This window comes from Ixodes scapularis, unplaced genomic scaffold (assembly GCF_016920785.2).
Source record: "Ixodes scapularis isolate PalLabHiFi unplaced genomic scaffold, ASM1692078v2 PGA_scaffold2__306_contigs__length_199485367, whole genome shotgun sequence".
In the NCBI taxonomy this organism is placed as follows: Eukaryota; Metazoa; Arthropoda; class Arachnida; order Ixodida; family Ixodidae; genus Ixodes; species Ixodes scapularis.
Window position 1 is genome coordinate 135,394,824 of NW_024609857.1, and position 10,984 is coordinate 135,405,807.

Sequence of the window (10,984 nt, forward strand, 5' to 3'; positions counted from 1 at the left end):
TTTGTCCAGTAGAATCTCTGTTTAACACGAGTATAGGTCCGGATGACACCTAAATGGCCTGAGCATGGTGAGTCGTGCAGCTCGGCGAGCACTGTTGTTTGAAGGTGTTTGGGAACTACAAAAAGCAGAGGAGCACCGCCTGGCCGATAATTTTGGAGATAAAGGATGCCGTTTTCAATTTTGTAGGGAGTGGAAGGTGGGCGACTCGTTGCAGCCGTGAGGTCATTGATGATGGTTTGGAGAGTACAATCTCGGCGTTGTTCCTCGGCGATGTTTAAAATGGCGGATATTTAGAAGAGCGGGAGTGTCTCGCTATCAGGCGTTGAGTCCGGTGGATCCACTGGATGTCGAGAAAGGCAGTCGGCGTCTTGGTGAAGCTTTCCTGACTTGTGAATGACTCTATAGTCATACTCCTGAAGACGGAGGGCCCAGCGTCCAAGGCGACCCACAGGGTCTTTAAGTGAAGAGATCCAGCAGAATGTTGGTGATCTGTGACGACAGAAAATGGAAGGCCGAAGAGATAGGGGCGAAACTTCGTAATAGACCAGGCGACAGCCCGACACTCACGCTCGGAGATGGTGTAGTTTTGTTCGGCCGACGAAAGGGTGCGGCTGGCGTAGGCGATCAGACGTTCTTGGCCTTGTTGGTGCGGTGCCAAGATAGCTCCAATGCCGTGGCCGCTGGCGTCTGTTCCTAGCTCAGTAGTGGCGGTGGGATCAAAATTGCCTGAGATTGGATTGGACGTTAGGGCTGTCTTCAAAGCTTCAAAAGCCTTGGTTGGTCGGTAGTCTATAGAAATTGTTGGTTTTTCTTTAGGAGGCTTGTAAGAGGACGGGCAATTTGAGCAAACTGGCAAATGAAACGACTAAAGTATTAACACAATCAGAGGAAACTGCGGACGTCCTTAGGGGATGCTGGTGCTGGAAACTCTTGGACAGCCTTGGCTTTGTCGGGGTCAGGTCTAATACCATTTCTGTCCACAAGGTGACCTAGCATTTTAGTTTTAGAGCTACCAAACTGGCACTTGGAAGAATTCAATTGAAGGTTTGCCTTCCCGAAGAGGGCGAGAACTTGGTCGAGTCGCTCGAGGTGAGATGCAAACGTTGTGGAAGAAATGATGACATCGTCGGAGGTAGCATAGGCAGGTTGTCTATTTGAGCCCTTTTAAGAGACGATCCATCATGCGTTCGAAGGTTGCAGGGGCGTTTCATAAGCCAAACGGCATCACTTTAAATTTGTAAAGACCGTCTGGAGTTATGAAGGCAGTTTTTCTCTATCTGACTCGTCGACGTTGATTTGCCAATAACCGGTGCGAAGGTCGATGGAAGAAAAGTACTGGGCGCCGTGCAGACAATCGAGTGTGTCGTCGATACGTGGTAGTGGGTATACATCCCTTTTAGTGATCTTGTTGAGCCGACGATAGTCGACGCAGAATCGCCACGTCCCGTCTTTCTTTTTGACTAGAACAACTGGGGAGGACCATGGGCTGGCGGAAGGTTGAACAATATCTTGTGCGAGCATTTTATCAACCGCTGTTTGTATGATGCGACGTTCGCTGGCAGAGACTCGATAAGGACGGTGGTGTAGAGGTGGTTCAGTGCCTGTATCGATGTGGTGTGTGGTTGTCGTCGTTCGACCGAGAGGACGACTCCCAAGGTCAAATACGTCAATGTGTTTATAAAGGAGAGCTTGAATGTTTTGCTGCTGTCGCTCGTTCAGCCTGGGGTCGATCATGGCTTTGAGTTTAGGAAGGATGGAACTCTTTAGGGGACATGATGCTGGAGGTGGCGCTACATCCATTGCAATAACAGATACAGTTTCTATTGGGAAGGGCGATGTGTAAGCTAGAGAAGTTCCGCTGGGCAACATTTGGCTGGTGTGGCTGATATTAACTACCCAGAGATATGTCATGCCAGCCGCGATGGAAACAAGGGAGTGGGGAACAGCAAGTTGTTTCGTTAGAAAAACATCGACGCTTAGAGACGCCATATAATCGCCATCAGTTGTAGGTCCGTTTGATGCGACTTTCACGGAGACTGCAACGAGTGGTGGGATACGATAGTCGTCGGTAGATCGTAGCTTCAAAAGTAGTGGGGCTGCCGGGTCTGTTAGGTCTGTTTGGGTAGGAACGTCAAGGTCAATTTCACTGTTTGAGCAGTCAATGAGGGCAGCATGAGCAGAAATGAAATCCCACCCGAGTATTAGTGAATACGGACAGCTAGCAATGACGGTAAACAAGACATAGGTCGTTTGGTAATCGAGAGTATTACGGGTGCCGCACATGACAATGGTAGGTATAACAGAACCGTCGGCGCCGAGCAGTAGCTTATTGTCTGGTGGTGTTAACGGTTTACGTAGCTGTCGCCTCAAATCTTCCCTCATTATAGATCCGGCGGCTCCAGTGTCTATAAGGGCGTAAATAAGGACACCGTCAATTCTAATGGGCAGCTGAATATGGACAGTGGTCGATGCGTCATTTGGAGGATTTGTGGGCAGTGACAGTGATGGAGCTTCAGCTCTTCATACTGCATGATTTAGTTTTCCGAGCTGCGATGGTCACGGGCTGGGGAGATAGGGCGGCGAGGGGCAGGTGACAAAGACTGTCGGCGACGTGGAGAAGGGGAGTGGTAGTACAGAGGGCGTGGTGCGAAGCCTTCGTTCTGGGAAGGAGTAAGGGGTAAGGATGGGGAGAAGTGATCATCGGAGGGGCGGCGGTGGGTGAGAGAAGAGAAGGTGCGAGGTCGGTTGTTCCATCGGCTTCGGCAGTGGCGGGTAATGTGGCCAACGGCGTTGCAGTGAAAGCAGATGGGTCGATTGTCTGGCGTCCTCCACGCTGCAGGGTCTCGTCGTGGCGCTTGACCCTCACGGTTAGCTGAGAGGTAGGCTGGGGACCAGGACCTCCGTGCGGGCGTTGGCATGTGAAGTCTATCAATTTCCTGTCGGATGACGGCTTGCACCGTTGATATTGAAACCGTTTGTGGTTCTGCGGGGCAAGGAGGAGTATTTGGTGGGAGCATCGCTTCTAGCTCACGACGAACGATTTTTGCAATATCTGAGTTTGATGTGTCCTCACACGTGGAAGTGGCTGTCGTATTAGGGAGCCGAGTGAAATTTCAAGTTATGCGGCGTTTCTTGGCCTCTTCAAACCTCCGGCATTCCTTGACCAGGGTGTCTATGGTGGAGCAATCTTTGAAAACAAGAAGCTGAAACGCGTCGCCTGCGATGCCTTTGAGAATGTGGGATATTCGTTCAGAGTCGGCCATGGCAGCGTCAGCTTTATGGCAGAGTGGCAAGATGTCTTGGACGTAGGCCATATATGACTCAGTTGATATTTGAACGCGGGACGCAAGTTTTCGTTTTGCGGATAATTTTCGGCCAGTGGGATCGCCGAAAATGTGTCGAAGTTGGTTTTTACACATCTCCCACGTAGTGATAGTTTCTTCGTGGGTGAGAAACCAGGTCCGTGCCGTGTCTTTGAGGTAAAAAATGATGGTGGCCAACATGATAGTGGAATCCCATCTGTTGTGGGTGCTAATCGGTTCATAAAGATGAATCCACTCCTCGAAATCTTGGTAGCCAGTGCCGGTGAAGTTTCCAGGATCTCGTGGTTGTGAGACGATGAGCGGTGGTGCGGGTACCGTTGGCGTACCTTCGGGTGGTGTACCGGTATCGGGCATTTCGCCCTGTGGAGGAAGGCGGCGGCGGGTTCGGGTGTCCAGGATGGGTGAGGCGTAAAGGTAGGGGAAAGTATTCACCTGCATCAAAAGTGTTACGGTGATTATGGTATACTATATTTTACAATGAACGAGAGGTTGAAAGATGGCAGTCCTGCGAAATCTCAGAAACGCTGCTGCTTCCTCTTCTTTCCCCAACAGCCGAGCTCAAACTTCTTTCTCCTCTTTGTATCAATATATATATATGTGTATATATATATATATATATATATATGGGTATATATTTTGTATGTGTGTGGGGGGGGGGGGGAGATTAACGAGTACTGCCACTTGTCTCCTGGCTACATGGTGTTTACTCATATGGGTATCAATTATTATTGAAACCGCCTGGCATGGCTACTAACTGTGAATTTAGATATATTAGTTTGAGTAAAAACCTTGTGGCAAAAAGGATACCTTTATCGACACCTGCAGACTAAACTAAACCTTTATCACTCGTATCCACCAGGCGCGAGTAGCGCCTGTTTAACCACTGACTAGCGACGCCATCGACTAAAATGATCACGTGGCGAGTGATAGTCGCCGCTAAGTGAGCGCTTGGTATTCACCGGTCTTGTTTAGGGCCTAGTCGCCCCGCGCTACTAAGAAGTCGACTAACAAATCTTAGTCATGGGGTAGGGCTAGTTTAGCGGGCGACTAGTAGGCGTTTAGGGGCAAATATGGCCGACCTGCGAGATTTTTTTTCGAGCTCGAAGAGCTTTCCCAAGTGCAAGCGCTTCGCGTGATGCCCCGTACGGTACGCGACCGGCAGAACCCATTCATTATATGGAGCAACGACAATTTCAAAAGGCAGTACAGGCTGAGGAAGGAGACTGTGATGTTTGTTGTGAACCTGCTTCGGTCAGATCTCAACGAAACTTCGGTGAACAACGCAATCTCGCCGGAGCTTCAAGTTCTCAGCGCCCTGCGCTTTTTTGCGAAAGGCAGCTATCAAGACGACGCTGGAGACATCCATGGCTTCAACCAGCCCACCCAGTCGCGGTTTGTAGGTCGGGTCTCTCGGGCTCTCGCACGAAGACGCGCCCAGTTTGTGCACTTTCCTGAAAACCGCAGGGAGCAGCGCTCCACGATCCAGCTCTTCTTCGAACGATACGGGTTCCCCTCTGTGGTTGGGCTTATCGACGGCACTCATATACGGATAAAAAATCCAGGCGGACCAATGCAGGTTTTGTACATCTGCAGGAAGAAGTTCCATGCCCTAAACGTTCAAGTGAGTTAGCTAAAAACAAATTTATTTCCACCTTTCCTAGTACCCTAACAAATTCATTACGTTTTTGTGGACATTCAAAACGATATCCAAAAAGAGTATTTAAGTTAAATAAGTGAGTACCAGGCAGAACAGCAACTATCTAATACTCATCTCTCAAAAAAGTATTCAAGTAGAACACATTTAAATCACTAACCAGTAAACACTTTTTAGAGCTTTCGAGTGAATGGTGCCTTGTCACTTCACCTTTCTTTCCTGATTCTTAGGAAATAGAACATCCGTTTACTGTTGGCTTTTACCAGTGTTTTGTGGCAGTGCTTCCTGGCTATGAGCCTATAAGGAATATGTCATTCCACCCTGGCTTTGTATACGTACCCTGGAGCTCGCTTACAGGCATTCCTGCTTCAAAGTCTAGGCTGTGTGTAACGCTTTGGGGCGTGCAAAGCGACAATTGAACGGCCAGCAGATGTCTTTGGTGTCCTGCCCTGCCAAGAGACGTGTGTCTGCTTACACTGAGGCGGCACATTTGTTTACCGAGATGCAGTACCTACCTCAGAGGTAGGTGCTGCATCTCGGCCCAAGAGTGTCTGAAAAAAAAAAAAAAAGCCTGTGGTCGCAAAGCACCGCAATCAGTCATATTTTTACTTTCCCACCTTCCGATGAAAAATGTGGGGGTATCTTACGACCAACGTAGCAAATGAGTACAACATACTTGCAAAAGGTATTGATAGGTTAGTGTACCAAGTATTGGCTTTTTAAACTATTTGAAAACTATCAACCCACCCTAAAAAGTATTTGGGGTGGGGCAACTTAAGAAGAGTATGTTACGTACAACACTGCATTTTCCTTTGCAGCTGGTTTGTGAGGCTAAGGAAAAAAAAACCAACGTGGTGGCACGCTGGCGTGGTAGTGCTCACGATTCAAGGATCTGGGAAGAATGTGCCCTTCGGGAGAAGTTTAAAGAGAGGGTACGCTAGTGTTTGTTACGATTTTTGTTCGCAAACATTCTAAAGTGGTAGATAGTAGCCTCATTACTGCCCAGCCTTAAAAAATAATAAATATTGGAATTCAATCATTGAAATAAAGACACATATCTCTTTTGTGAACATATTTTAATGTTTATGCACTTTATACTTATTTACACACAGAAAGTGACGGGCCTCCTACTGGGAGACAACGGATATACGTGCAGTCAGCATCTCTTGACACCAGTCCTCGGTGCACGGCCGGATAGTCCAGAAGAAGAGTACAACACACGACCCAAATCTACAAGAAATGCCATTGAAAGAGTGATCGGGCAACTGAAAAACAAGTTCAGGTGCCTTATCCGAAAACTTGAAATCTCCTTAGACACAACAAAGGCTGTGATAGTAGCGGCATGTGTGCTCTTCAACATTGCCAAGGACCACAACGGTAATAAGATTGCATAATATGAATGGAATAGACATCCATACTTTAAACTTGTCTCAATGCGTTCTACATTTTTTCTTTTAGATGAGGATGATTTTAGTTCAGACTCTGACACGGACTACGAATCAAGCGGTTCAAGCGACTCCAGTTCCGAAAGTGATGAAACTCCCGCGGATCCTCCAAGTGGAACTGCGTTCAGGTCGCAGTTCATACAAATCAATTTTTCTTCAGGTACATGAAACAATTGTAAACCTAGTGGTGAAAAGCATGAAAAGAGCACGGCCAACGCAGTGAAACACAAGCAAAATAAATGTTTAGACGAAGAGAAGTTGGTCTGCCTTAGAAGCATGGCGACACCCTGGCGTGAACAATGCTACCAGTGCAGTACAACTACTAATTTGGGGTATTAGGTGCATGTCGTGCAGTATCGAATACACTACCACATAATACAGAAGCGCTGACAAGCGACTTAAGTGAAAATGAAAAATAAAAAAAGCACATGTTGGTGCAAGAAATAGATTACCACCAGAGTTTACACTAGGGACATCAAACATTTCTGGTGGCCTGTAAATAAAAGCATCCTTGTCACATAATCCTGATTAAAAAGACAATGAAGATGATTGGAAAGTTTTATTTCACTAATAAAACACGTCTTATGCATGACCTAGCTAATTTTGTCCAAGTTTTAGACCGAAACAGACACGTGCCTGTTGCCAAAATAAAACACGGCCTGGAACGAAGTTATGTGACAAAGATGTTTTTTTTTTCTCACAAGCCATCACGGTTGTTTTAGACCTGTGCTAGCATTGTCTGATTTTTTCGCTGCCAGTATTTTAACTGTTCGCTAAGCACACTCAGCTGAAGCTTGTTTTGCTCTTCCAGGAATGGTTGCTGCTGGACCTCCCTCTTGAATTGTTGCTGTAAAATCTTCATTTGAAGATTGTGTTGCTGCTGGTCGAACTCCGTCTGCTGCTGTAATTTTTCATTATAGCAGTCAGTTACGAGCTCGGTACGCTTTGTTGCACTGCCACGGAGACTTTACTGCCTAAGCAAAAGAAAACGTGTTTGCACTCACAAAAGTGTTTTACAAAAAATGCAAGTCACTTCAGCGGTGGAAATTCAATAAAAGTTTTGGGGGAACCATGTCACCCAAGGAATGTTGAAAGTAAGAGCTCCAAGGCCTTCTTTTTTTCCCCAAAATTTAGGCGTATAATGCTTCAAGACAAATCTTTTGCCCTAGAGCAGCCCAACTGCCGCCCCTGTAAATGTATTGTCTGCGATGCTACTAGAGAGATTTAGTATAACATACGCAAGCGTTTTGTGTATGCAAAGAATAGTGTCACCATAGGTTTTATATGACAACATTATTTTTAGCGTACTCAATACTCACTCCCTAATGCGGAGTTTTGCAACGAGTACAAGAATGCACACCTTCTGTGATGCCTGATCCCAGCACGTCGCTGCATTGTAGTGGCAGTACCGTTGTGTCTTCTTACAGTCAAGAATCCAGCAGGAGGTAAATGAAGGTTGGATGGTCGGCTGCATTCCACATAGTTAAAGACATATCAAATTATTACGTCATGACTCGGTCACACTATCCTGGGCATGTTGGTGCATGTCAGGCTGAAAAGGAATAGATTTAAGATCTAGGAATAATAAATTACCTTTAACTAAATGACTAGCAAACGTATTCAGCCATTCTGGAGCTCAAACGATTATTTAAGGTATTTTTGTTATTACGGAAATAGAACAATAAGGTGAGACCGGTAACTTTTGTGGGAGGCTTGCTTGGGAAAGAAAAAGAAAGAAAACAGGGAACAGTTTCAGGTCTAGGGGGAGCACTCAATGCACACATTGAAGCTCGCACAAGTAGGACGCACCTGACCAAGCACAGCACAAGGAAGTAAGTCACTCAACGCACAATAGTGCAGTGGTTTTACAGGCGGCGCACTGGACGTTCACTTAGTGATGATGCACTGTTAAGTTTCTTACATACACAACACAACACAGTAGAAACCGCACACACATATGCATTAAGACTAGGTACCATCATTGATTAATTAGACCGGTACTCTCAAGACGAAATTCAAGTTTCTCTATCAGCTTCTACTTCCATGCTTTGCTTAGAAATTTAGCAAATTTCCTGCAAAGATTAGGATAAAAACTTAAAAATATGATTTTCCATAGGAAAACTAGTGAGGTTACTTCGGACATCACACAACTTCCAGAAGAAAGTCAAGATACTGAGCACTCACTTCAATGCAGGTTGTTTTGTTTTGTTTCCTTACCGAAAATAGATACTCTATTTCACATTCAGCCTGCATCAGATATGTTCCCTGTCAGGTAATAGCATCTGCATCAGCATACTCACGTGTTCAGCAGCAACTCTTCCGGTTCATCAAGGTGTTCCGGCGCAGGCACTTGGCTGCAAGTAGTACAGTAACCTCTATTACAAGATTCACGCTTCTTCTTGCTTGGCTAGCACCCATACTCGGTTAGTTATTGTTCGCAGCTAACAAATCCACTAAAGGCTCGCATCTTCATAATTTTTTTTTTCTTTGGGGGGGGGGGGGGAGGATGTAATCGTCTTTTTGTGTGCACTGGTGAAATTCTTTTACTCTTCTATATGCGTCGTCATCATTTTTGTAGGAAATATCAAGAAATGAAAATAGCTAGGCAATTTTGAATTCTGTGTAATAAAGTTTGATAAAGCCTATTCGACTAAAGCAAAGTCAATAAGAAAAATATTTATTTATTATTTATATTCTAAATACACCCAAAAGTAGGACATACGTGCTTAGCAGCAACTCCACTGGTGTAGGTACGTGCTCCAGTGTGGCCTCTTCCACCAATACACAATCTTCTTGGACGCAGTCGAAACGTTGCTCTGGTGCGGTCGTTCTAAAAAAAAGTGAAAAGTAGGGTTTCCCATTTATTATAAGGACGAAGTAGAATAACTAGATGAACTCACGTTTCTCCGTCCATCTCCACGTCGTCGTCGTAAGCACTCGTGTCTCTAACAAATTCGTGAGGGAGAGCGTCTTTTATCGCGGTGTCCACGGCGGATGGCTCCTTCGGTGGTGCACCACCTCCCGTCCTCGAGAGTTCTTTCTAGTAATCCCGCCAATTCGTTTTTGCTGTCAGCTTCATGCGTCTCCATTGCTCTTTGATACGATCAAGGTCCCGAACTTTCGTTGTCGACTCCGCTCTGAATTTTCAATTACTTGCCAGGCCTTTTTTATTGTACGTTGACTTTGTGGTCGTTCGACTTGTCCTCGATGACAGCAACGTAAGGTAGAATCAGATCCAAGAGCCTTAACTTCTCCGTCTGGTCCCAGTTTTCACCTCGCGGTCTTTTTTGCTTCTGAGCCGAGGACGAACGAATGGTGGACGAACCCATCACGCACGAAACAAAGCACGACCAAATCACCTGACCGAATTGGCGCGACGGCTGATGTCGGATTGGATTGAACTGGATTCTGTCGGCTAAACTCGACAACTGGATGTAAACTGTGCGCGTCGCGTTGTTGACATCCGGTTTTTTTTTTTCCGGTAGGGCCTGAGCGCATACGTGATAAGGCCGCTGACGTCACTTCCGCCGTGTAACTCCAGACTAGATAGTCGCCCGCTCGCACAAAGCAAATCGGCGCTCGTGAATGCCGCAGAACATAATCGCTCGTTAGTCGCGGATTTCTTGTTTAGCTCGCGACTACTTAGTCGTGCTACTAACCTTAAAACGGCGCTAGTTAGTCGCGCCTGGTGAGTATGGGTGTATATCATTAGCCGCACGCTTTCTTAATCCAGGTACTTTAGATGTATCACTTGACTCAATTCTGACCCGCCGATTAATTTACATTTTCCCAAAATACGGGAAGGTCAATTCGCTACGATCTACGTTGCACGCCCGCTCAACAACGAGGTAGGTACAAGCAATCTTTTCATCCAACAGATGCGCAAAACTTATATGCAGCTAAAATCTTTATGAGAGCACAGTTCTTCTAGCGGTGAATTCCAGAGTCCCAGCCCACGGCCAGATTTGTTTTTGCGAAGTGGTGGGTTAGAAGACATGAGTTTGTAATCACGTAAAATTCACCGCTTCGTATGCATTTTTTTTATAACTAAAATTTACTCTGAGTGCACTATATTCAAAATGACGGTGTTAGGAAGTTTTAGTATTGCGTATAGAGGCAAATGCAAACAAAGTAGGTTTGCGTTACCGCTGCCCTTTCCACGCTGCGCATGGCGTCCTCGACATGCACCAACCCAAGAGGCAGTTTGGGTTCCGTGCACGCGCAGCGTAGAACACGCAATGCTAACGCAAAAGCACGGGGCTTGCGTTTGCTCGTTAGCGCAATACCAAGATTTACTATTATGCTGTATTCGGAACGAGCCCAGAGTGTTCTACTTGGACGCGGTTCTACAAACTATCGTTTAAGGAGCCATCCAAGAGTGAGGCATTGTATTAACACGACGAAGTAGAAAAGGGAATGCTGCTCCGGCTAATTTGGACTTGCAAAACAACAGCAATATATATATGTATGTATAGTTGCATTTGTATCTGCGATTTAGAATAAAAATGCTAACACTTATAGGTTGCAGACTTCGAGTAAGGTATCTTACTCTTGAAGAGGCT

General features: G+C 46.0%; 1 protein-coding gene and 1 long non-coding RNA gene across 2 annotated transcripts; one reads left to right on the plus strand and one right to left on the minus strand.

Annotated features, from left to right (window-relative positions):
* Positions 1-4,893: 4,893 nt before the first annotated feature.
* Positions 4,894-7,307, plus strand: LOC121836603. Its single transcript, XM_042291553.1, has 4 exons — positions 4,894-4,944; positions 6,090-6,354; positions 6,436-6,582; positions 7,234-7,307. The coding sequence occupies exons 1-4, from the start codon at positions 4,894-4,896 to the stop codon at positions 7,260-7,262; spliced, it is 492 nt and encodes a 163-aa protein (XP_042147487.1). The 3' UTR covers positions 7,263-7,307.
* Positions 7,308-8,723: 1,416 nt separating this feature from the next.
* Positions 8,724-9,341, minus strand: LOC121836413. The gene is made up of 3 exons (XR_006077919.1): positions 9,323-9,341; positions 9,145-9,252; positions 8,724-8,776 (listed from the first exon to the last, which is right to left on the minus strand). It is a non-coding gene; the product is annotated as an uncharacterized LOC121836413 (long non-coding RNA).
* Between the last annotated feature and the right edge of the window lie 1,643 nt (positions 9,342-10,984).